The 27,226-nt window shown below is 35.6% G+C and overlaps 1 protein-coding gene across 4 annotated transcripts in view; it reads right to left on the bottom strand.

Annotated features, from left to right (window-relative positions):
• Positions 1-27,226, bottom strand: part of CDIN1 (CDAN1 interacting nuclease 1) — a 214,028-nt gene that overhangs the window by 103,224 nt on the left and 83,578 nt on the right. For all 4 annotated transcript variants that reach the window (XM_045527902.1, XM_045527895.1, XM_045527919.1 and 1 more), the window contains 5 exons: positions 18,013-18,092; positions 17,602-17,651; positions 13,125-13,192; positions 2,044-2,109; positions 1,326-1,431 (listed from right to left, as the gene is read on the bottom strand). In XM_045527902.1, coding sequence (XP_045383858.1) covers positions 1,326-1,431; positions 2,044-2,109; positions 13,125-13,192; positions 17,602-17,651; positions 18,013-18,092 — 370 coding nt within the window. The remainder of the gene's footprint in view (positions 1-1,325; positions 1,432-2,043; positions 2,110-13,124; positions 13,193-17,601; positions 17,652-18,012; positions 18,093-27,226) is intronic.

Below are 27,226 nucleotides of genomic sequence, written 5' to 3'. Positions count from 1 at the left end.
ACTATCAAAAATGATGCTTTCTCTACTATTTCAAACTCATCATAAAATTGCTAAAAATCTAAAATTCCATTTGCCACATTACTACTAATTTGAATAATGGCTGAATAAAACACAGGAAACGCTGAAGCAGCATTGATTTCTAAAACATTTTGCACTTTCCTCCTCCATCCCTGTAAAGTAAAGCTCGGATGCTACGCGCAATTACACAAGAAAATCAAGAAAGCCATTACATTCAGCATTTTGTCATGATCATTGTTACCATGGCAAAAAGTGGGCTTAGTTTAGCACAGCTGCTACAGGCAAGGTCCGCTGGCCTTTTGTAAAGCTGAGTAACAATATAATACCAAATTCTGTCGCTGGTCACTGTTTTTAACCTAGGACAAGGCTATTGTCCACAGATGCTACTGCCTTCCCTAATGATTGGTGCTAATGTCATCTTATTATTGTATTCTTCCTATTGGCCAGTGACGAAGGAAAACAGTTCATCTAGGAAGGTTACCACTTGACCCATCTCCTATTCTAAAGGGAGAAAATGGGTAGTGTGAAAACTTGGGACTGCAATAATAGAAAAAGGCAAAGTTTCAACAGTAGCACTGTAAATGACAATAGGGTTGTGCACGAGTTTGGGAGTGAGAGAGGGAAATGCAGACCTATGATAATTAGCTGTATATCATTAGCATATATCATTTTCTCTGAGTATCAGCTTAGTTATCTCTAAAATGGGGATAAAAGTAACTTCCTTGCGAGGATTAGCTGAGACAATCTGCAGGCCCAGGCATGTGGTGAGTAATCAATAAAATAGCACTCCCCCCACCCCTACGCCTTTCTTAATCACTGAGATTTCTATGCCTTCAGGAATGTTGACAGTAGCCGGTAGGTAAACTGTTTCCTACTGTTAGAAAGCAAATCATTTTCATTTTTCATATGATTTGGATACTTTCCTCAGAGAGCTGAGGACAAATTATTTTGAAGTCTGGCAGTAAGCATAAATTTCACATCAAAAGGATAAAAATTCAGTGTCAATATTATAATATATATCACATCTTATTATCCATATTATAAGTGGCACTAATATTATCACTGTACAATGGAAAATGAAGTATATACTAATTTTGACCTTATGCAGGGATTTTTAGTCTTAAAAAATGAAGCAACATTATGAAAGCAGAGAAGTTTAAATTATCTGAAATGAATACATTAATCAAGACCCTATATTCACTAGCAAGAAAGGCTACTAGCATTTTTACCAGCTAAACAAAATATTTTTTCTAATGAGATTTCAGCTGAGTGTCGTTTATCTTAAGAGAAAAATAATGGGACCTTACCTATTCCAGTAGCTCCAGAACTGGTCATGCAGGTAGGCGTGGTGGCTACATTCATCACCAAATGAGGCTTTGCTTTCAATCCAGTGAATTATGTGCCCTTCTACAGCTAAGGGACAAAGCATTACTAATATACGGCAAAGGAAAGGGAAGATTGAAAATTCTGAACTCTACACAGGCCTCTCTATGCTTCACGTTAATGAGCAGAGGCTTAGCCCTAACCATCATCTATAAATGTAATTATAAAACAATGCATTGTATATGTTCATTACAAGGAACATTTATGTTACCATCACATCCTTTTTATTTTTTGTATTCCTCAAAGTCCCTTTCCTAGTTCTGAAATTCCCCGTATAACTCGACAAGTGACAAGTCAAACAGACCAGAATGAGTTTGGCTTTTCAGTAGAATTAGGTTTAAAAAATGCAAAATTTAGAGAAATAAGTTGAAAATGGCAACCAAAAAATGGCAACTTTAGGAAGTATGTTCATTTCTCAAGTACATGTAAAAGTTTGTAAGATATAGATTTCTTCTGAACCTATTATTTTTTACTATTTTAAAATAATCTTCTCCAACTATTTTCACCCATTTAGGCACAATTTTATAAAGCTAATCTACTCAGGTAACATTTCCTAATATTAACATACTAACAAAAAATGTATAGAAAAAAATACACCCCTTTTCTCTATAAACAAATGCATAACAGAGTTTAAGAACTTACCAACTGGAACTTGTAAAATAAAGTCTGGTGTTTTGTCATATCCCTTTGCACGGAGCTGATCTTCATCTACAGGAAGAACAAATACTATTACTTGTAACAGTATTCCATTAACAAGATAGCAATATAATTGCTTTTCTTTCTCATATATGTGTAAAAATTACTAATGCAGTCATACATATCTTTCTTATGCTTGCAATGCTGTGTCAGGATAAATGAACTTTCTTTACAAACCTGAAGCACAGATATAAAAACACTTCTTTGTCCCTTCAGCAATTTTATGCCTTTATTATAAACACCATTAATTCAAGCCGTGATAAACGCTATCTTTTTTTTGTAATTGGAGATACTAAAAATAAAGAAATATACTTACTGATTGAAAGAACAGGCTTTCACTACCATGAATATTGCTAATGTTATCAGCCAATATTGACAATTTACAGGAAGGCATAAGCACAGTGGCCTTTATAATTATGAAACAAATGCTCTCAACAAAGCAATTAAGAAAGTTTAGTTTCAATTAGTGAAACCATTCCTACACACAAGAAAGGGACAAGGACAATAAGATCACCACAAAGAATTAATTATCCTGCTTAACTCCTTTGGTATGCTATTGCTTTTGGCATTTACCAGAGTTTTATAACTAACAATATGCAATTCTGAAAAGCAAACAGGCTTTAAGATTTTTTCCCTAAGTCTGTTTGATTTCTTGATCCTCTGTAAACATCAATGATCCATTCAGAAGGAAAAAAAGAAGGTTGACAAAGTTGGAAAAAACTAGCAAGGTGCTTGGTTAAAAAAAAAATCCTCCAATATTTTCTAGATGCTGTCCTTGACTTCTAGTGGCATTACAATTTGATTTCTGAAATGGGGAGTTCTCCATTAGATTTTGGAGTGACCTGGTCATTCAATTCCAGACATGGCTTTCTGTCTTCACCCAACCTCAACTAATGGCCCAACCAAGTAACAAGGAAGGCTGTGTGGTCTCTTAACACCTACTGGGCTGTTGACATTGTCATGCATCCCATTCGACTTCCTGCATCACCTTTGATTAAAATTAATGGCCCATTCCCAGTGTTGGGTAGCTTATTTCCAATCCATTTGTCAGCCCAAGACAGTGGTTTCATGGCCGATGTTCAGAAACTCTCTTTTAGAACACTCTTGTGTAAATCTTGAAAGGTCAGCATTTTAAATGTAAATAACCTTTTAATGACAAGACACATATTTAAAGTAGACTTTTAAGTTAAATTTTGTTAAAAGTCAATATCCTTAATCTATCGAGATTTTGAAGGACTGATGCCAGAATTCAGAACAATCTCCCTGTCTTGAAATATAAAAAATTTTAAGTTAAATGTTGAGATAATGAAATACAAATTAAAGTAGTATGACTTTAAAAACAAGAAAATTTGGAAAGTGGGCTGTAGATGAACAGAACTGGAAAAATTTCTATCCTCTAACTATACTCAGACCACAATGAGACTATTTAATAGAAAAGACATTTATTAAAATCGACTCCAGTGCCTTGAGCTGATGTTTCAGGTAGCTGGTGAACAGTTTTAAAGGCTGGGTTGACATTAAAAAAGATAGATTAATATTTTATTAAAACTATCCTAGCTTGATCAACCTTTGCAGATGTTAAAATCTATTTCAGAAAGAAAAATGATTATGTTTCTGATAACAGTGCAAAACAAAATTTCAAAGGTCACCAAGCAATCCAAATGCACACACTAAAATCCCTTTAAAAGGCAGACGCTGCACTCCTGTTCACTGCACCAAAATTACTAACACAATACCTGCAATTTAAACTGCATGACTGCCTTAATGTGAAAATTAAAAAACCCAAACCCCAAAACCTGAACATAAAATATCAAGTGAGGCTAGGGAATCTTTCCATCTTTCTGTGGAGAACTTCAAAGTACAACTGGCTCACTGTGTGCATGCACTCTGTCTCTCTCTCTCTCACACACACACACACACACACACACACACACACACACCCCTCCCTTCCATCTCTCTCTCAGTATAAAGTTGATCCAATAGTAATCATACCCAAAGGACAGCATCTAGAAGTCTGTGTCACCACCAGTGATACTAGACTTCTATTTTTTATAGTAAAGAGGTTACCTCAAACATCTGAAATACTGTGTACTGGGCATCTTCTCCTTTCTTAAGTTCACTTACTAAACTCTCACTGCCTTATCGCCCTGTTTCAACCTTCACATTGTTTCTTTCAATCTAGATTTCCTAAGAAAGGAGGAGGTAACAACTTGGCAACCTTCAGAGGAAATGACAGGATAAGTATAGGAAGTAGCATTTATGAACAGGTGGCCTTCTTCACCTGCTCTAGGCCCCAGGAGAAGTTTCTAACACTGATCACCCCACTGGGAGATTTTTAAGGTCAGCCCTGTCCATCTGGCCTGATTTTCTAGCTTTTGCATTTTGCTCCTTTCTTGGATCCCAGACCTTGAAACGTTTCTTTGGATCATTATCCAAACCATTCGTTATGGGTTTAAAATTTGGTTTATATGTCAAGGTTCCAACTGTGGGATCCTGAGGTGACGTACCTTGGTCACAGCCCACACTAATTCCCTTCTGCCTCATTCTGTGTTAGCTACCTTGTACTGTCATGCATGGTCCTGTCTCTCACACACTGGGCTGGATGCTGTTGCTCTGACAACAGGCATGTTTCCCTTTCATCTTTAAATATCCTATCCATTGCCTGAGTCTCACCATCAAGATATGCCCTATACACATTTAATACTCAAAAAGAATAACTGATTAAAATACAAGTGTATTTTTAAGAATATTTCTGTCTTTTACAAAGGCCATCTAGACTAACAATAATTCTCTTTCCTAATTTAACTCCCCATGCATCAAAAAGGCACAGTGGCACTGAACTAAACTCAAAGATCAAGGTTTTATTTGATAATTTTCACTATTATCTTTCATCCTTGGTCCCAACTGTCTGTTCTACATTTTCATCTGAGGTTCATTTCAATTGTAAAGAAAAGGACAATATTTCTTTCCTTAACACTCATGGGAAATTTTCCTATGTTTTTCTTTAATGTTTAGTATTTTAAATAATATTGGACTTATCTGCTCCTTAAAATTTTGGTCGCATACCCCCACAAAAACCGAATCTATGCCTGGTGCTATTGTTGGGCAGTATTCTGGCTATTTTCCTATTTCTTCTACGGCTATTGATCTATTTATATTTTTATCTCTTCTATAGTCAGTTTTGCAATTTATATTTTTCTTGAAAATCACACATTTCAAATAGGTTCTTATAATACTTTGCAAAATTTGAGCCAAGCAGTTACTTATAATTTTTTGAATTTCCCAAGTGGAAACTAGATGTTTAAGTAATCTGCTGTTTTTTTCAAGAAAAAGTGATCAAGATTAAGAAAAAGTAAAAATAGTCAGAAGGTATGCAATTCATTCATGTTATAAGAATACTTGTAGCCTCTAATATTTTGAAATAAAAATCATTTAAAGAAAGAATAATATTAGTCAGAAAGAAAAAACAAGTAATGGTAATAATATACAATCACATTTTTATTTCCAAAATGGTTGGGGATAAATATGAAATCAATCTCTAAATCCTGCAAACCTATTTTATTCAGTGTATATAGCAGACACAAAGTGAGGGTCTTCTGGTTTTAAGTGAATATACCCAATATATTTCATAACTATTAAGCTCTTTAATGTCATTGTTCAAGTGTACATTATCAAAATTAATATAAGAATATTAACACTTGAAAGCAGACTTGTTAGCCTCCAGATTCACAAAATGTAGGTTTTTAGATAATCTGAACTAGTTGAGATTACTCGTCCAACATTCCAATTTATACACCAGCAAAGTGGCCTAGAGAAGGTAAGTGACCAACGGAGGCCTAGACCTCTCAAATAGTTACAGACACAGAGCAGGAGCCCATGTCAACCAAGTTCCGGTTTGTTCCAGTAGACTGCACACCACCAGTATTATGCAGATACTTCAATGTGATTATGTGTAACATTTATGAAATGGGGAAAATTCTTATTTTCTCCTGTAAGATCTTGAAGCACAGGAGAGGTAGATGGCCGTCTGTCATATATTGCTCAGATCAGGTATCATTTAGACAACACCTGCCTGAAAAGAAGAGGAACTAGATAATCTCTTGCATTCTAGCATTTCAATGGTCTTCTCTCCAATTTAACTTTAAAAAATCAACAAAACTGAATCCAAAGATAAAACTGATGTTAATTTTTAAAAACAACCCAGGCCTTCATTTATTTTTAAGTTGTCAGGCCCGTCTTTAGAGGACATTTTTAAAAAAGGAACTACAGATGCGTAAAGAACATTGTGAAAGTTTAATTTCTCTGGCCTTTGAATTACCCTCTTTTCTAAATACCCAAAATATCCAAAGCAATTAAGCACTAATTACACAATTTCTTTTTTTAAAATAAAGGACTGATTTTGAGTCAGAGAACAAAACACATTTGAAACTAGTTAACATATACTTAAGAATCACGGGGGCATCGGGACTACCAAGAAAAGATTTGAGGGCTTTTTGGCGTTTTTTTAAATTAAAAGCTTTAAATTTTAGGAGGATAGTCATTTTCAGAAAGATGACACAAAATTCCAGTTCACAACATCAGAAAATTAAAAATAACATCCTGACATGTCTTTTATTTATGAATATATCAAGAGTTTTCTAAACTGCTAGTTTAAAATATGCTATAAGATCTTTTTTACACCTAGTGTGCATCTGTACTAAACTGGGGAAGGGCAAAAAGGACATCTATTAATGCAAATTAAAATTACAGTATATATTTTTTACTCTAGTATTTTACTTTTCTGTTATTTTTTCCAAAACACTGTCTCAATTCAATATTAGAGCTATAACCTTTGTTGTCTATATTTTAATGTTCCCTAGGAGTAAGCTTCATGGCCTTTTCTACACAATTGAAGAAGTTAGCAAGGTTTCAGTAATAGAGGTTATTATGATATGCAAACCATGTGCAAAAGTACACAGAGCAGATATACATTTAACGAGGAGACTGATAGCAAAGATAAATGAAATCTTTAGAGAACCCAAAATTTCATTACAGCCATTAGTTTCAACCTCTTTCCCCAAAGCCTCTTATCAAAGCCACTAATAAGGAATACAACTGACTGCTCTGACCTTGTCCTTTGCTTATGTCTTTAGGGGACAATACCAGTGAAAATTGAAGTGCCCTAAAGGTAGGAAACAAATGGGAGGTCAGGAAGCTGGGGCAGTGTAGAGAGGCTAGGTGGGCTAGTCCCTGTCAACTAGTGGCTGTGGGGAGACAAGGACACAAGTATCAACCAAAAAAGTAAAATTCTTCTATACTTTACACCAAATCACTCTAAATCCTTTTGGGTTAATGCCACAAATGAAGGGCCAAATCAGCACGGTAGGGTAAGAAGATACAGCACAAGACAGGTCGTTGGGAGGACACTAGCTGTGATGCAAGGCCTAAGGCCAGGTTTTCAAATAGAACAAGCGGATTGGACAGTTGCTAGAGCCCTTTCCAACTGCAAGATGCTGAGGAACGTCTCAATGTTAGCCCTCTTCTGCCCTAGTTCCTCAGCTACAGTGACTGATGTCAGACCCTTTTGCAGGGCCAGCTCCATCTGTCCCTGAGCCCATCTAAATGAAGGGAGGCATATTAGCAGTTCTGAGACATAAAAAGGATCTCCTACACAGATAAATGCGTATACACACATGCAAGCGCGTGAGCATGCATGCATACACAGGACCAAGGAAGCAATCCAGAATAACAGTAACTGGTTTAACCCCTAATGGCCTTTGGTTATGGGGAATAAAGCCCTAAACTGTAGTTGATTATCTGTACGGAGAGTGAGATTTTTGACCAAATTAAAGCACCAGATAGTCCTATATACCATCCTGTCTGGCATCGTTACCCCACCCTCACAGTGTGATTCTGGTGGATGGTCAGCAATGTGATCCTCCCAATCGCCTGGCCATAGGGGTAGACACTTGACCCAGACTAGCTGATCAGAGCTCTTTCTGAGATTTGTTATGGGGCAAAAGAGAATCATCAACTGTCCTCTAGAATTATGAACTCTGAGGATTAAACAAACTAGCAACTACCAGCGATCATCCATGTTACCTGAGAATGAAACCAACATAGAAAAGAGCAGAACATAAGAAGGAGAGAAGGGGAGATACTGATGGCATTGTCTTGTCTTCTAGATTCTAGACACACCAGAAGTGTATTTCTCTTGTTTGGACTTTCTAGGTGTATATTTGTGTGTGTGTAATCTAGCGTGATTGAATTTCTGTCACTTACAAACAAAATAGTTCCAATAAATCAGTGCCAAGAAAGCAGATATTAATGGACATGAGTTATCTAACCAGGGAAAAAGTAAGATAGTTTCTTACCACGACAATTTCTTCAGAAAGGGGAAAACAGGACCAAAATTCCCTTCCTCCTGCCCCCAATACCATCAAGTTCCTGTTACTCTAAAAACTGCCTCTTATTTTTAACCTTCTGATAGATAGGAGTTTAATGACTGATTTCCTGTAAAATACCCAACCATCTCAGTTCCCTTCAGCCTACATAATCATATGTTTTATTTCTAGTCTCTTATTCTCTACTGCTGACATCCGCATGTACACACAATCTTAGTATTCTAAATCTCATCGGCTCCCGCTGCCTATTCCTCACCTGAAGTCATAATCCCCTGTTTGTCACTTCATAATCACTTCCCCAGCGGAGCACCATTGCTTCAGGTGGGGAATAAAGCAGCAGGGGCAGATGAACTCTTAGAAACAAAGATCCTAATTTCTTACAGCAAGGGACATCCTTCGCTAAGCCTATTTGACTTTACAGATTATACCCTCCTGGGGTCCCACAGAGTAATATGTGAATGCTAGAAAAGCACCCCTGTAAAATATGCTGGTTTGTCCAAACATTGGGGAGGTTGGTGAGGCAGGGATAAAGCAAATGCCTCTCAGGTGTCACTCAAAATAACTGTTGGCATCTACTAACAGGGTAACATTCACTGGAAAGAATAAAATATCTCCAGAGCCATCCTTATTAAGCCAGATTTAACAAGGATTTGCAGCAGACAAAGTCATAATGAAAGTCCCTCCGAACTCGAGATAAGCCAACACGTGAAGGATGAATGGTTTACCTTCGGTCTCTAGCATAAGCTCTTTCGTATTTTTTCCAACAGTGCAATCAGTCTTGTTGTCTTCATACTGTCACTATTTTCCTTTCCTCTCTTACATTTTTTTTGTCCAAAGCTCTCAAAAACCGAAAACCAAAGCCAAAGCCCCAAAACCAAACCAAACCAAAAAGAAAAACCAAAGAGAGGCTATAATATAGCAAAACATGGTCTCATTAATCACTTGAGGGATACAAATGAAAACATTTCCACTTTCTATTTTGTTAATATTAGAAATGGAGTGGACCCTCAGCAGAGGTAACAGAATGATCACAATGCTTATTGGTCAATTTAAAGTTGCAGCAGTGTTCTTTGTGCAGCCAAGCCTAGGAGTAGGCAGCAGGTTCTTCATATCTTCTGAGACTTTAAATGCTGATCAATAAATGTTAATTCTAAATTAATTATCCTTGGAAAGAACTAGTGACATGTGATAAAACTTATCTTAAATTTTCCTGGAAGGCTCCATGTTTGATTCAACTTAACAAACCTTTTTTTTTTTTAATCCCTAATGGTGTCTGCCCATAGCAAGTACTTAAGACAGTGGGTAGCTTTGTATTAATAGAGCTAAGTTAATGAGCTCAAACTAGCCATCCTAGAAGTACATGGTGGCAGGAAGGTCCTGGTGAGAGACAGCAGATAAATCAAATTCTATCACCATTTCAAGAAAAAATACCTCATGAGGTAGCAGCATTTTCTTCCTTTGTAAAGGGCAGCTATGGATATATAGTATAATTTGTACCTTTCTTTGAAAGGTTTAATAAAAGTAGTATGAAAACAGCCTTAAGCATTTGTTTTCTCTATCAAGACAATCATGTAAGCACCTACTAAGTGAAATGTACCAGAAAGAGAACTGCATTTTCACTGTCTCACTGAGAGGGACACGCAACACTGTGTGTGGCTATGAGCATCCAGGGGACACAGAGTCCTTACAATCAATCACTTCCTACTAACTAGTGTAGCTCCTGGCACGTAGACAATGCAACAAAAGTTAGTTGAAAAGAAAGAATAAATAATAAATAAAAGAATTGCAAGGACTCGCAGAAATTGCTAGAAATTATCTGTATTTGTTTGTAGCTTGTCTCCCTACTAGACCATGACCCCATGAAAACAGGGACTTCATCTGACTTGTGTGTACTGTCTAAAATAGTATCCAATTTGGTAACTTATTTGTGGAATAAATAAATAAATATATGAACGAAATATAGTTTTTAGTTGGAGAAACTAAAGTCATTTGTTCAACTTTGACCTGTCTTAATACAATATACATACATATTTGTGGAAGTACAAGTTAGATAAGCTTACAAGATAGGATAAACCTGAATGAGTACCTCTAAATCTTCAATGATAATGACTCTTCTTTTTTTCTTTGCTATAAAGACTGGTTAAATCTTGTGCCATAGCAACTGCTCAGAACATGGTTATGAAGCAAAGAAATTTACAAAAGCATTACGGTTAGAAAAAGGGTGATTTACTTTTATTTTTCCCTTCTATGGGCAAGAGAAGTCAGATAAAATACATATTTTGTAAAACTTCATATAGAGCACAGTGTGTGGAAAATTTAGAATGGAGTAAAAAATTTTAAGGAACATCAGAATTCTTAAATTAGGAAGAGTGAATATATAAACGATAAGAATAACTGTCTTTTGAGAGCAGTTCAGAAAAGAGGGAGGGGAGAGGGAGAGAGAGAAGAGGGAGAAATATTTTACTTCTGTGTATCAAAGAATCAAAATAAACATGTCTTCAATGGCTCTGCAATAAAAGTTAAGGTGTACACATGTAAACAAGAAAGAATAAGATCAGGTTAGTGGTCTATTTATATACCAATATTTTTACATAGTTGGGTTTAAAATAATGATCTATCCAAATTTACCTAGCACAGTATTTTAGATCTAATTAATCATTGTGAAGCAGTATTTATAAGGTAAAAGAACAACTCCATAACAATATTGCATGCAAGGCTTTGAATTTTCATGTTTTAACCATAAATAAATATATGTTAATTCAGTGCTACATTAAAATACTTAAAATACAGAGAATACATTAATACCTTTCTTGTCTGCTGATGAGGAAACTCTTCATAACAGGACTGATGATGTCTATAAATTCTTATAACTCATTTATTTTTAAAGATCAATTAAGTATCATTGTTGGGTATGCTTCCATAAAATAATTACCTCTATATCTTATGGTATAGAGGAATAGATGGGAAAGGACCCATCAATTTCAATTTTAAGTCCCCTTTCTGTAATTGCATGCAAGTGGCAATGACTCCCTGACCACATTTCTGCATTGCCTTTGTCAGCCACCGTGAATCCAATCTAACACACTCAGTTCAAGTAAGCGAAGGACCTAGGGCTAAGGTTAGCTCCATGGCTGTGCTCTTTCCTCTTTCTCCTAATTGGGGTCTGCCAGTCCTCAGGAAGGAAGCAGAGAAAAGCCAGGCCAGGCAAAGAAATGGGGCAGAGGGCCTGTCCACAGGCACATGGTGCCAAGGGAGTGAGGCCAAGTGGCTCTGAAAATACAGCTGGTTAGCTTGTGGCTTAAAACAAAAATATAGATTTGGTCATGCCATATTGGCCACTATCTAAGTGATCAATGTGATCAGATATTTCATAATACTATCAGAACTCCACAGTTCTGAAATATCTCTCATATTGCATCGTGGGTCACTCATTCCAACTGTTTCTGAGCTATTACATATTTTCTTTTTGAGTAGATTTTTTTAAAGGATATTTCTTCTCAACTTGCCCTCTTTCCACAGGCTGAACAATTCAATTTTCCTCATATGAAAGAATTTTCTGCTTCTACATACTAAAATTTAATCTAGTAATTTGAGGTCACTTTCCTGATTTATCGACTTTTTTTAACCCTAGCTAGAGAATATTTATGGTATTTCCCAGCTTCAAATGAAAACAATCTTATAATGCATTTGACTCCATTCTCTAGTTTATTAATAAAAATATTGAACACTAAGATTTAGAATAGATCCTTTGCAGGACTGTATTAAAACATCCCTTCCTTACTTGACAAAAGACCATTCATTTCTCTACATTTGACTCTCCTTGGCCAATTCTTTGTCCACTCTTGGACAAAACTTATATAATCCAATATTCTTTGATTTTTTTTTGTCCTAAAAAACACACTACGTAGACTTCAATATCTACATAAAACATCTGTATACTAATAAAATGATTGGTATAGAACCTTAACAAATTACCACACCTAAAATGAAGAAGAGGAATTAATTCATTGTAGAGTGCTTTATGGTTTCCATGATCAGTTATTACATGTATGTTCTTTGAGGTTAAATTTCTAACGCTTAAGAGATGTTGAAAGAAATACTAACCTGTAATACACAAATACATGCATACATGTGGGAATTTAAAAAATCATACTAAATCTATGATGACAATTAATGTTTGGCATGAAAATAATAAGGCTTAATATTTTGCTTTCAAACAAAAGTACTACTAGATTCCATACATGAGACAAACATACCTAACATGAATTTTTCTAGCTGTTCTCTTTAATATATAAAACATTTTATAAGACAATATTTCTTTTGTTTCTTTTTCTCATAAGGCCTAGATTATGGTTAATATCTCATGACACCAAAAGTAATACTGCAACAGATATTAAAGCATTTTTTCAGCCACTTATTCTATAAAATATTAATTGCGAGCCTGTGCATGTGCTGTATATATAGGGGATTAGGTAACCGAGTTCCTGCTCAGTTCTAAATCAATAAAAGATAACATGCATACCATCAATCATCATTCACTCTTCCTTCAGTACATAATAACTGCAAGTGGAAGATTTTAAAAATATATATTTAAGCAGTCACAGAAACATAACACAAGCTAGAAAGCACGTGAACAATACTTACCTAGGAAGGACAGGTTTTTCTCCAGAAGCAAGTCTCTCAGCAGGACCTCATGCTCATGACCAATGGCACTGAGAAGTTTTAGTTAAAGAGGGTAACACAGGTAGAATTATACCATCAGGCAAATGCTAATACTAGATCTATACTTTGAGATGAAATGGAGAATTGAGGTAATTAGAGCAACCATTTTCACCTATAGCCCACATCTCCGAGGAATGAGATTTCTAAACACATCCCCTCATTTAAATGATTCAATAGAATTTTTCAATTTTTATATGTATTTGGCCACCAAAGATTTATAAATGGGTGTACTTTAACTCCTTTTAAAAAGACGGGGAGTCCTATTTTAAGCACATATTAATATGTGTTAAAAATTCCTCCATTCAATTTAGCATACATTTACTAAGCACTTACTAAGTACAGCAAATACCAACCAGCCTTTGGCCCTCAAAGACCTTCTAATCTTACAGAGTTCTACAAATCTTCTATGAATTCATACTTGTCACCAAGCCAGCATTTAGCAGCTTCTGTGCTTCACTTCCTTTCTACTGCTGGTGATCTTGTACCACTTGGGAAGCCAAGCAAGTGACTTGTTAAGAATATGTGTAATCTGGAGGAAAGACATCTTAGTAAAGAACTTCGGATTTGGGTATGGGTATAGAGGCTTTTTCAAGAAACTATTTTTCACGTTTGTGCATATGTATAATTATATATATATGTATATAAATAGATACACACATGAACATACAGATTTTTTAAGGGCTTACTATGTGGAAGGCACTGTGTCAAGTGTTTTAGGTATGCTATTTTATCCTCACAATTATTATAATCCTTATTTTATAGATGAGGAAACTGAGGCTTAGAAAGGAACTCGCACAAGGGCATAACAGTTAATGTGTGGCAAAGCAGAGAATGAGAATGAGATCTTTGCAAACCTGTTTATAACTTCCACATAGCTTCTCAAAAAGTATTAAAATTACATAATAATTGATAATAGCTAATCTCTCTTAAATATCACATATGAATGTTTCGTGCTACACACTTTGAGATATTATCTTATTTAATATTCACAACCACATGAGTAGGTACTATCACTAGCCCCATTTTTACAGTTAAGGAAACTAAGGTTCAGGAAGGCTAAGGAACTTGCTGAAGGCCCCTCACTGGTAAATAATGAAATCAGGAGTGGGACTTAGAAGTCTGGTCTATTTTCCCAGAGATGAGGCTGTACATACAGAGTCTGAAAGGAAGTGTTATCCTATTCTGATACTTTAATTTGGTCAAAAGCACTTGGTAATAATTATCTGAATTATTATTTTCATTCTCCATTTCACTGATAATGTCAACCTGGTCACTTCACTCCTTGGCTTACCAAAAACTCTCATTCTGATCATGTACTGTGAGAGTTCAACTTGAATAAAACTTATATATTATTGGTTTAAAAAATTCCTAGATAATTATCCTGTCCTTTATCCACACATACAGGTGAGTATAGTTTAAATCTTATAATTCAAGAGATGTGGCCATTTATGTCCACCAGGAAAACAAGCCCTATGTCATCATGACTGCCTTTTCCTTCTCTTGCCCACCCTCTGCCCCAGTGCATGTGGTGCTGCTTATTTAATTTCTAATTGGAAACAAAATAAAGGAAACAAGTTTTTAAATCACAAAATTTCACACATTTTCAGAGTCCATTGAAGACATTTGATGAATAACTCTCAATGGTCTCACATTACTAGGGGCATCCCACATTTTAGAACTAAATTATTTACTTCTACTCCACATAAATGTGCTCTCATCTTTATTGTTGTAAATTATTTACATCTAAAATGTTGAATCATGAAACTGAGGTTACTGATGGTACAGAAATGAAACCCACAGCATTTGAAGCTTCCTGAATCATTATCTTTCCTTGCTTCACTGTTTATGACTTTGTCTAATAGCTGTGTCCTGGAGTCACACTTTGGAAAGTTGAGGTGGCTATTTTCTCACATTTTCTCTTGGTGAATATGAGCTGTGGTAGGAAAGGTGTGGGTAGACATGGCTTTGTAGGAAAAAAATATGGTAGACACCAAAAGAAAGAGAAAGCACACTGACAATGTATACACTGTTTGCTAACTGTGCTTTTTGAGGTCTCTTAATAGTAAATGATCAATTTATTTTATCCTACTTACACAAATGTCTACATGTAATATTTTCATAATGGAATAAAAAGATTTTTGCACCTATTCTATTTACCAGATATGTGTATTCTTTCTTACAAAATGATGTAATTTACTGAGAGTAAGCAGTGTAAATATTACCAAATTATCAGAACAACACATAAACAGCATTCTCACTCACACGAAAACCAGTAATTTTTATTCAGTGTGGAATAAAATAATTCCTGTTGATCAGTCTAGGAAACATCTATGAAGTGTATTTACATTATATGAAACTGTTACTACATTCAATATAAAGACAAAACCAGTATCTCTATAAACTTCCCAGACTGTTTTATTTTGCACAGTAAAAGCAATCAATAATTTGAAATTTTGGAAAGATATACTTCTTGATTATGCTTTGTTTGATATAAACATATACAGAATACAAGGTCTAGAAAATAAAGCTTGTAAAAACAGTGATTTTACTGGCAATAGACATAATGGAACCACAAAATTATAATCCAGTCAGTAAATATAATTTACAGACATACATCATTATCTTTATCAATTGAAATCATGTACTACCTTAAATTCTACTGGCAATAACACAGCCAAAAAAGGAAAGTGAATGATGGCAAAAATGTAAGGAAAATACTCCAAACAGAATTTATAATGCTCTATAAGCAGAAACACTCTTAGACTTTGTCTATAATAATACCTATTATTGATGTATGGCAGTGACCATGGGCAAAACTTGTAAATAACCTCACAAGCCATTTTCTTCGCCAGCAATATAGCAATCTAGTTTCCCGTAAGCATCTCAACTATTACTGAAAAATAGCCTCCTGGCATTTACAAAGCAGTTGACTTCATACTTTAGTCCATGCATATATAATTAGATAGTTATATTTAAAATCAATATGCAATCCTTCAAAAGACATTATGCTTTTAAGACCTTAACTTTAAATTGATTTTTAACTATTTTATGTGCTTTAAAATTAACATGTAATTCAACCCCAGATACTCTGAGACGGTGTTAGTTGTTATATGAATGTGCTAAACTTTTATCAGTGTAGCAACATGAGGTTGGCACTCTTACAATTTCTAACACTATCATTAATTTTATTCTGAAAATAGGATAATTTCACTTTGGTTTAATAAAAAAGCAAGCTGTGACAATGCTGTGTTTTTATTAATTTAAGTGAGACTGGAGGCATAGACTTGGAGAATAAATATATACAGAGCTATATCTTAGGTATTGAATATTCTTGCAAGAAGGCTCTGTTAAAAGATTATTTATCAAAGGTTAACTTTATTTCTCAAAGAGTGATTTTTCTTATCAAAAATTTTATTGACTCTAAACCTCTGTGAGACAAGATAGAATGTAAACACATATTTTATTTGACTAGCAAGAGTTTCCAGCAAAAACCCTCCTGACTGGTAATCACTGAGTCACAACTGGTCACAGTGCTATCCATGCTAGCAAAATCTACACTAGGCAGGGCCTGTTTATATTATTAAGAAGTGTAAGACTCATGGACTCAGAAAATATTTTCATTAAAAAAATCACTATTTAACATTTAAACAGCATTTTTAGCAAAGGATCATCAAAATTCTCACTGTTGCCACAACCCTACTAAATTTATTGATTAATAACGTCCTACTTCATAAAGTATTCACTGTCCACTCAATCCTGTTTCAAGAAGTAAACATTAACTCTTTAGTTATCTCAATGTCTTTAAGGAAAAATGACTGGACTTCTATTTTCACAGCCTTAAATTCAGTCCAGAGGGAAAAATTACCTTGATTTCTCTAAAAATGTTTATTAGGAATCCAAATGACAGCTCAGATATAATCAGCTTGTAAACAACAAGAATCTACTGCCCTTTAAAATGTGATGGTCTCTGGCAGTAATTTAATCATAGCATCCTTTGACTCTAGGCTCAACATTTAGTAAAGTCAACTGAATTTGGCTCATTTTAAATGGAAATCTGTTATATTTTTACAAATTTTCACTGGAATTGTTAGATACATTGCAAGACACTATGCTACCTGCCTAATGACTCTGTACCTTTAAACTCATTGAAAACCAAGCAATTTGAAATAAGCACGTGAATGTGCAACTGCTGAACTGACATCTTCCTGTGGTCTATCTGATTTTTCTTAAGCTGTAGGAAAGAATAGTCTGTAGTGACCCTCCAGTTGATTGAATGTAAAATAGAAGAGTATGAAATGTGTTTTGTGAAGCAGAACTTTATGTCAGGTTAAAGCTAGACACATCTCCACTGAGTCTAAGCTCGTCAATTGTGCACCTAAAATTTTATGGGAAAGGATACTGCTTGATGCAGTCCACCAGTGGTCCATAACAGCAGTCATTCACAATGCACTGCAGACAAATAAGAGACAGGGTATGGGGTGCAGTGGCTACAAAAACTATTACAGTAAACACTATACCCTAAAAGCAGTAATTACTGTCCTCCCCCACCCCCACTCCCCAAAAAAGAAAGCTATCAAAAGGCTGTTCAGATTTAATCATAGAAAACAAAAATTGCATGCTTTTTATTCACTATAAAAGCAAGCTATTAAAAAGTGAAATGCTCTTCTCGCAAATATTGCATTGCCATTTATGGTGCACCCTGACCTCAGTGATAGTTTATGATGACAGTAATTAAATGAGGTTTAAAATCCTTTACTCTGCTAGGCAGATAACAGCATTGCCACTGAAAATAGACAGCTGTGATTAATACCTGATAGACCTGATTTGCTAGAACTCCATCTGGAATCTGAGAAGGGTCCCGTAGCATACTATTTATAACAGACTTGGAGGCTGTAGAAGAAAAGAGATGAACTGTTAGCAGATAGTCAACCTACTTTTAATGCAACATGAGAAGTGATATATACCTTACATATACACAAAACATGAAAATGAAAACATTACCAATACTAATCCCTTTTTCCTTTTTGTAATAGAAGGAAAGCTTTTAATTAGATTATTTTGCCAAGTTTATAAGCCATACTGCCAGATTTGATGATGACCTAATTTTCCCAAGGTAAATTAACAAGTACAGACCTAAAGCATGTCTATTTGCAGAAAAGTTAGCTTTGGTAGAGACCACTTGGGGAAAAAAACCCAACAATAAAAAAGGAAAATATTAACCTTTTGCAGGTAAGTATTTTATAACTAAGCATATACGCATGGAGAGCTTAGCGAAAGCAGATCAGATTCAAAGACTTCAATGATGTCAATAAAAATAACTTTCAGCCAAGAAAACATCTCCGAATTCTGAATCTTTGCAAAATAATTCTCAACTGCCATAAAATGTTATGTCCATTTCACAGGTGAAAATAGTAGGGAAAACTGACAATTGAGAGAATCTTAAAATAAGGAAAACATATATAGAGAGACATATACACCAACACTCACACAAATTTTCCACCCAAAATACGCCTCATCAACTTGCAAATTAAGCTGAACTCCCACGGGACTGCCATAGCGCTAAAGGAGTCATCTAATGAAGGACATTGCATCAGGTGCCAACCTTTGAAAAGCAAGCTAGGGGACCCTCACCTTGCTGCTCACTAGGCATGTGGCAGCCAAGGGAGCCAGAACTCCTCTTAATGCCCAGGTGGAAGGCAGGTCTCTAGACTAAATCAAGTGTTGGCTAGAAATCAATTTTTTCAAGTCCTCCAGTGGAATCATTTCCAAGTATTAGCAAAATGGCCCCTGCATGGTTTTGTCCACACAAGCACAAACTAAAATGCATATTGGATAATTTATCTAGTTAATAAAATAAAGACAGACCTCAGAATCAAGTTCTGAGATAATTTTTGGTCTTTTTGTTTCTTTTAGATTATGTTCTTCATCAAGTTCAGTACCATAAGAACAGTGACAGATACAACAAATGTTAGTAAATGCTGTGGAAAGAAATAATAAAATTATATCTTATTCACTTAAGCATAGTATTGAGTCCACAAAGAAAAAAAGGAAGCACAATTATTTTAATTACTGCCTATTTTTAGTCACATAACTGCATGTTTATAGCAACATTTACGTACTTAATAGTGATTTGTACACATCTGTTTACACTGCATGTGGAGAGGACATATGGAATCCCAAAAAGAGCATCACTCCAGTTATCCTATCCAGCCCTATCTCTATGACTAGCTCTACAACTTGGGCAAGTTACGTAGCCTCCCAAGTTCAGTATCTTCATCTGCTGAAAGTGACAGCATTATTTGAGCTAACTACCTTAAAGGGTTCTTGTGTGAGTCTCCAGAGAAAACAGCTATGACAGCATTTTGTTAAGTCTAAGTAATAGTAAAAACTAAATCAGACTTAGGCATTTACTTTATATAAACTTAGGTTGGACAATTATTTCTTTTTTTTCTTCTTCTTCTTTTTTTTTTTTTTTTGAGACAGAGTCTCGCTTTGCCGCCTGGGCTAGAGTGAGTGCCGTGGCATCAGCCTAGCTCACAGCAACCTCCAACTCCTGGGCTTAAACAATCCTCCTGCCTCAGCCTCTTGAGTAGCTGGGACTACAGGCATGCACCACCATGCCCGGCTAATTTTTTCTATATAGATTTTTAGCTGTCCAAATCATTTCTTTCTACTTTTGGTAGAGAAGGGGTCTCACTCTTGCTCAGGCTGGTTTCGAACTCCTGACCTCGAGCGATCCACCCGCCTCAGCCTCCCAGAGTGCTAGGATTACAGGCGTGAGCCACCGCGCCCGGCCTGGACAATTATTTCTGAAAGAAACTACCACTGGTAAGTGGTACCAATATTGGGAATATGAAGCTGCAAATCATCTTATTAAAAAAACAGATTATTGCAGCAAGAATATTAAATAGGTAATAATGTGCCCAGTCAACTCACTTAGTTTTCCAACCTAATTCTAAGGCCTTGCCAGTTGGAGGAGACCGAAGTTCATACATTTAGTCACCTTCTCTGAGGATATTCTCTCAGGTCTGCCATGCAAGTCACCAGATGGTAATGGCAGACAAATTCTTTTATGTTGCCCATAATGCTAGCAGAGTCTCAAGGAAATGGCATTACCTTCTCTGTACGTACCTGGTCACCGCTAAGATGTTATACTATTAACACTCATACCCATATGAGACAAAGATAATTAATATATAAATGGCCCGTGTGTCCAAAAGTGCTATCCTATGAAAAATTACTGACCTCATATCAAACTATATGCAAACTCATTGCTGAAATCATAAAACAAAGGCTCTTTTTAAAAAAGAAAAGGGACAATACTTCAGGACTTAAGTACGTCATTTATTTTGAGGGGAAAAAAGGGAAATATTAAAAGAAAACAAAGTGATGACATAATTTTCCTTACAATATAAATTTTAGAACAATGCTCTTATCAGGATTAAGAATCATAGCCCATATACTTTTAAAAAAAATAGTTTGAATATGTTGAATAGAACACTATTCAAATCAAAGAAAACTTGCCAGAGGAAGTCAGTTGCTTTAAATGGAATAGTAAAAACCATATATTGAGTCCACATTCATTTTAAACTCAACAAGTGTCTTTTTTTGCAAGCTGCCATTTTTTAGAGTGGGAGAGAGAGCTTTCAAGGGAAGTCACAGCCTCTGTTGCAGACCCAGGACATGCCTGCCATCCACACGTGGCTCTTTCCACTCAAGCTTCACGAAAGCATGTTGGTGTCTCACACCAAGCCAGAGAGTGTGAACCTACTTTTACACACATATTCTGAAGTGTAAGCACTGCCATCTCAAAGGGACGAACAATAACATCAACCGGATAAGTCAAGGCAACTGGACAATCTTGGTATGGGTAGGGATAAGAGGCCCCAAGGAAGCCTGTGACTTCTATGGAAGCTGTTCCGAGGCCAGCTCTGGCCAATGTGCATCCAGCTTTTTGGATCACACGTGGACAGGAGTCCTGTTCTCCCTAACCTTTGCTGGAGGCATCCATTCTTTTGATTTCACAGTTTACCCTTCCACTGCTTCAACTGACGGGATTTCTAATTCTACCAAACATGTACAGAGCAAGAGTACATAAGGCACTTGGAGCTAGACTCAACAAGAATAGGAGAGAACTGGTATCAGTAAAGCATGGACAGAAGACAGGCAAGAGGCAATGCCTGGAATAAGGCATAATGCCTAAGATTATGATCTTTTCATTGTGAAATATTTCTAACATAAAGAACTCAAGAACTTAATAAACATCACTGCACCAACCATCCTGATTTAACTTCTAAATCTTCAATAAATTTACTTCAAATAGTCTAATATTAATTTGTGTGAACTTTTTTTTTTATTTATCAGTCTTGCTAGAAATTGGTTTTACTAGTATTTTTAAGAAACCAAATTTTGGCTTTGTCGATCCTCTCCATTGCCCCATGTCTTTTAATTTCATTTAATTTATCCTTTCTTATCATTATTTCCTGCTTTGTACTTTGATTCTGCTATATTATTCTTTTACTAACTTACTACCTTTATAAAATTCACTTTCAATCTTCTGTTTAAATATATACTTTTCAAGGCTATAATTTTTCCTCTAAATTCTTCTTTAGCTACCTGTCACAGTTTTGTTACTTATTTATAAATATTTTATAGTTTCTGTTAGTATTTCATCTTTGATCTATAAATTATCTTTGCTATTTTTAATTTGTGATGTTTATATTAATATGGGGTGTTTGTTTTACTTTCTTTGTGTTTTTATAAGGGATCAATTTTTGTAAATGTTTTATTTATCTTTAAAAAATTGAAGTTCCTATTTTTGAGGTACAAAGTTCAGGTATGCTTGTAGGTAAAGATTTTTTAATTGTATTATCCAAATCTTGTATATCCTTATTAATTGTTTCCAAACTAGATATGAAGTAATCTAAAGGATTACTAGGGAGGATGAGAAAAAATAGATATGATGTAATCATCTACTACTAATGTGGATTTGTCCGCTAATAATTTTGCCAATGCTTGCTTTCTATATTTGGAGGCTATACTGTTAGGTGCATGTACTCCTATTGTTATAATATATGTAGACTTCTTGGTAATTATGTCTTTTGGTAATTAAGTCATGACTTTATCTCTAAAAAAGTTTTTGTCTTTTTTTTTTTTTTTTTTTTTTTTTTTTGAGACAGAGTCTCACTTTGTTACCTGGGCTAGAGTGAGTGCCGTGGCATCAGCCTAGCTCACAGCAACCTCACACTCCTGGGCTTAAGCGATCCTACTGCCTCAGCCTCCCGAGTAGCTGGGACTACAGGCATGAGCCACCATGCCCGGCTAATTTTTTTGTATATATATTTTTAGTTGGCCAGATAATTTCTTTCTATTTTTAGTAGAGACGAGGTCTCACTCTTGCTCAGGCTGGTCTCGAACTCCTGACCTCGAGCGATCCACTCGCCTCGGCCTCCCAGAGCTAGGATTACAGGCGTGAGCCACCGCGCCCGGCCAGTTTTTGTCTTAAATTTAATGTTATCTAGCAGTAATACTGCTGTGCCACTTTGTTTTTGATAAGATCTGCCTCATGTTATCTAGTGCTCCCATTTCTTTACTTTGAACTTGATTGCGTCATGTCTTAGGTGTGATTTCCATAAATATTAATAATACTCATTACTCTGTATCTAAGTGTGGCTATTTTTATTTAGCCTGCTTGTGATTAGCTATATTTCATGAACCTAAGAATATATGCCCTTAATCAATTTGAAAAATTCTGAGTCATATAGTGTTGACTTCTACTCTCCTCTGAAACTCTTCTATTAGACATCTGTTGGAGGATCTTATTCTATCCCCTATGTCTCCTACGCTTATAAAATGTTGAAATTTCTCCTCTCTTCATCCCTGTGTTATATTATAGGTGCTTTCTGCAGATTCACTCTAGAATTCACTAATTTTTGTTTTAATCTAATTCTTCTAATTTTCTTCTAATCTTTTTGTCTAATATAATAATTCACTCATATAATGAGCTTTTCAATGACTATTATTCCATTACTAAATTTCACTTTTTTCAAATCAATCTGCTCTTTTTTAACACTATTCTGTTCATTTATCTAGTCATAGTTTTCCTTTTTATTTATTCAGTTAATACATATACATAATTTTAAGATTTATTTTGTTTTTATACTTTGTCTTATAGATTTAATTTACAGTGTCTTCATTGCTTCATCTCCAGTCCATGGTATGCTATTTCTCTCTCTCTCTCTCTTTCTGTCTGTCTCTTTCTCTATCTGCCTATCTTTCCCATGGTAGTTGGTTTCCTCTGTTGGTTTATAAATTTTTACTGGGAGCTTATTTTCAGCAAGAAAGGTTGACCTGCACTATGGAAGTAACCGTGACAGTATAGTTTCATGTTTACTTTTGCAAAGACTACTTTTATTGTTAATATCTTACTGTGGCTTTTCTGCATTAAACATGAGTGTAAATTTGGACCCAAACTCACAAATAGTGCTGACCTGTTTCTAATTTCTCTTTCTTCTCCTACTACTCCACAACCCACGACCATATAGAGTAAGCAAGCTTCCTTGCCATTTTCCTAGTCCTTTTTCATGGTTTGAGCTATAAGTGGAGGCTCAATTCCAGGTCCTGGTTGCACATCTCTTCCTCCTGGGAGTTCAAAGCTCAAGCCAAGTCCCTCATGTCTGTATCTAAAGCTAACAATCTCTGTTTACCACTCTGGATACATGTTCTTTCCCCATTTCTGACACTCCCCATCACTCACCATCTCCCCATTCCTTGCCCTCATCTGTGGAAAAACTATCCTCCATGAAACTAGTCCTTGGTGCCAAAATGGTTGGGGACCACTGCTCTAACTAGCACACAATCACTGAAGAAATAACTTAAACCAGAGTCATCAAATATAAAGTATTGTGTAAGGAAAAGAGGAAGATGTTTCCAAAACACAAGTATTCACATGATCGGAATTTTGTCTCAGGCAACTGGCAGCCTTATAGCTGCTATACACCATCAACCCTCATCCAACAAACATACATTCAACAAGTATTTATTAAGCGCCTGGCTAATGCCATAAACACACTTAATTCCTCCCCAACCCCCCAGCCCCCACATCCTCCAAAACTGGAGTGTTTTCTGGCATCTTTCCTTTGGCCAAAACTTCAAAGGCCAGTTCAGTTCTTACCTCTTCCACTAAAGCCTTCCCTCATTTTTCCAACCCACTTGCCTTCCTCTCCCTCATATTGTGGAGTGGAGAGAACTAATATTTTCTACCAATCATTTGGCACTTGATTAAATAGTACTTTGTAATCAGATGACAAGAGGCTGATCAGGATGCTAAAATTTTAAACCATGCCTCATTTTTTAAAAAAAATCTAAAGGGAAAAGGAATGTTAGCACAGTATAGAGAAAAAAAAGTATTATACTTCCTCAATATTGTCTTTAAATATCTGGGAGCTTTTACATGGAAGAAGATTTAGGTTCATGGTGTGGTCGCCCCCAAGAAGATAAGAAAGAAATCTCACAAGTTTTTATTGGCTGTGAAGCTACAAGGTTTCAGATTTCAAGCTCAGCTTTATGTAGCCCTATATTTTGTCTACACAGATGTTTCTGAACCTTTTTTCCCATATGGCCCACCTCAGGAGACTTTTTAGACATTTTTTTCTTAATTGCTCCCCCCATGAAATTTTAATGCCACAGATATGATGTATATATCTACTTATGCAATATCACCCTCTTTGAGAATGTGTGGTTCACATGGAGGACTGAGAAACTCTTTGCATCAGGGTACTTGGCAAGCTGCTTAAAAGCAGAAATATTTCTGTTATTACTCCAAAGTTGCCCTGCACAAGACAGCTACTCAATCAATTGCTGAATGAATTAATTAATGAACAAACTGTCAAATGAAAGAGAAGCCTACTCAAAATCCAAGCCCTTTCTATATTCCCTACTATTACAGCAATTTTTAGGAAGCCAAATGGATTTGACTTACTTTGAGCTTTTCTCATTATGGATGAGTTTTTTAAAATTGTTTTCAGGAAAATCAAACTAAGAGGCAAGAGTATGCAACAGACCTTTAGATAAATGTTGAAAACACCTAATAACTTATCTCCCAAAAAGAGGAGTGTTTATCACTGGCATAGGTATGTGAAGTGACTTTACTAGTACATAATACTATTTTTTCTTTAACAGTTATGTACTACTTTTACAAGTAGTTTAAATTTATGGCAAGAGATTCTAGTTCATCATTAAAAATACTGAATTTATCATCAGTCCATGTACTGCTTTGCGGATGTGGCAAAAATTATAAATGTCATACCCAAATTTCTAAAATACTGGCTTAATATTTGCCCTAAGTCAGTTGATCATTCAGGAATGTGAGGTTACTCAATCTACCCAGTAACAAGTTTCTACTTCTAAAAATATTAATAACTACCATTTACCAAGAGCTTATGATATGCCAGGTACTATTCTAAGCCCATCACCTGTATTAACTCATTGAATTTTCAGAATGTACCTACAAGGTGGCTATCCCCATCTTACAAATGAAGAAACTGAAGCATGGGGCATTTAAATAAATCCTGTAAGTAAGATTAATACATCTTACTTATAAGAGCAGAACTCATGTTTTCTATTAGTATTTCCTCCTACTTCCTAGATTTCCCTCCAATTCAAATATTAGCAATTAAAATTTCAAGACACTTAGTGCTCCACGTAGAATGAATGTAGGGCCACATAATGAAACTGGGCCCTCTCATCTAAACTCACAGAGGCCCAGCATGAGAGTTGAGTCACAGGTAAAGAGGAAACCCTGCTCAAGATCAAGGGCGAACATTCATGGCAGCAAAGACCTACCAAAACTTGCTGGGGTAGCTAGAAAACCTGAAGAGATCATGGGTATCTTATATTCTACAAAAAGAAAGAAAAGTGGATGCTTCTAAGGGTGATACCACAGTGGCTATGTCTGTATGACCAAGTTTGTATTATATGAAACAGGGGCAGGTTTCTGCTTTGCAAGCTGATGATTTCAAGAAGCCTCTCTAACAATTCCCTCTGGTAGCCTGCTCATTTATATCTTCTGTGTTTCCATTTGCTGGCAAAGACCCACACCACATCATAGTGTCTGCCTCAGTGCATAATTAGAAAGCAGTTAATTCTAAGTCATTAAAAATGTTGCCCAGGATTGGAAGGATTCATGGAAAGAGGGCATGAATGTGTGTACGTTTCTGGCAAGATCCTGAATGTAATGGGAAAAAAACAACCTAAATTTTATATCTTAAATTTTAGGAGAAGGGTAGATAGGAAAGCAGAAATGAAATTTCAAGGTAAGTTAGACAATATGAAAATTCATACACTTTTAGGACACTGAAAGAAACATTTCCTGGGAACTAAGCCCATGTGACTAATTATAGCCAGGGGACAGCGCTTCTATTCAGAAATAACTTTCGTCTAATTCTCCTGAGAAAAATCTCAACAACTTTCAAGGAAAACAGAGCTATTCAATTTCTGCCCATTATCCAACACAGAGATCTACCTTTCTTGCACTTTATCAACTGCAAAAAAGTCAAAATTCTATGTGTCAGACAATCTGTCCAATAAAGACAAGGTATAGGTCAGTCTCATTTTAAGAACAAATATCACAAAAATATCCTATAAGCTTAAAATATTTTGCAGGGGTTTTGAGATTGTCTGACTTTTCAAGAAAGCTTATATTTTGGTCCCTCAAGCAAACGAGCTATTCATTTAAATGAACAAATTAGTAGCCTGGTCTAAAAATAGCTGTACAATTAACAGTGTACTATATAATTAAAATCCGTATATCATTAAATTATGCGGACGTTAACTTCACTATGAATTCTTTATGTAATGAGACAGTTAAAAGATAAATTTCTCTAGTTGCAATTAATCTTTCAGCAAGTTTGCTGAGCACAATGGTAGCACAATACTGTGCCAAAGTGAGAGGTAGGGTTTACAAAGAGTTGTGCTGCCAGCTCTTGGGGCTTCTGGAAACAAAGTGTGTTAAGGGAGAAGTGCAA

This window comes from Lemur catta, chromosome 1, assembly GCF_020740605.2.
Source record: "Lemur catta isolate mLemCat1 chromosome 1, mLemCat1.pri, whole genome shotgun sequence".
Taxonomy (NCBI): domain Eukaryota; kingdom Metazoa; phylum Chordata; class Mammalia; order Primates; family Lemuridae; genus Lemur; species Lemur catta.
This window is presented reverse-complemented; position numbering and strand designations above follow the sequence as displayed.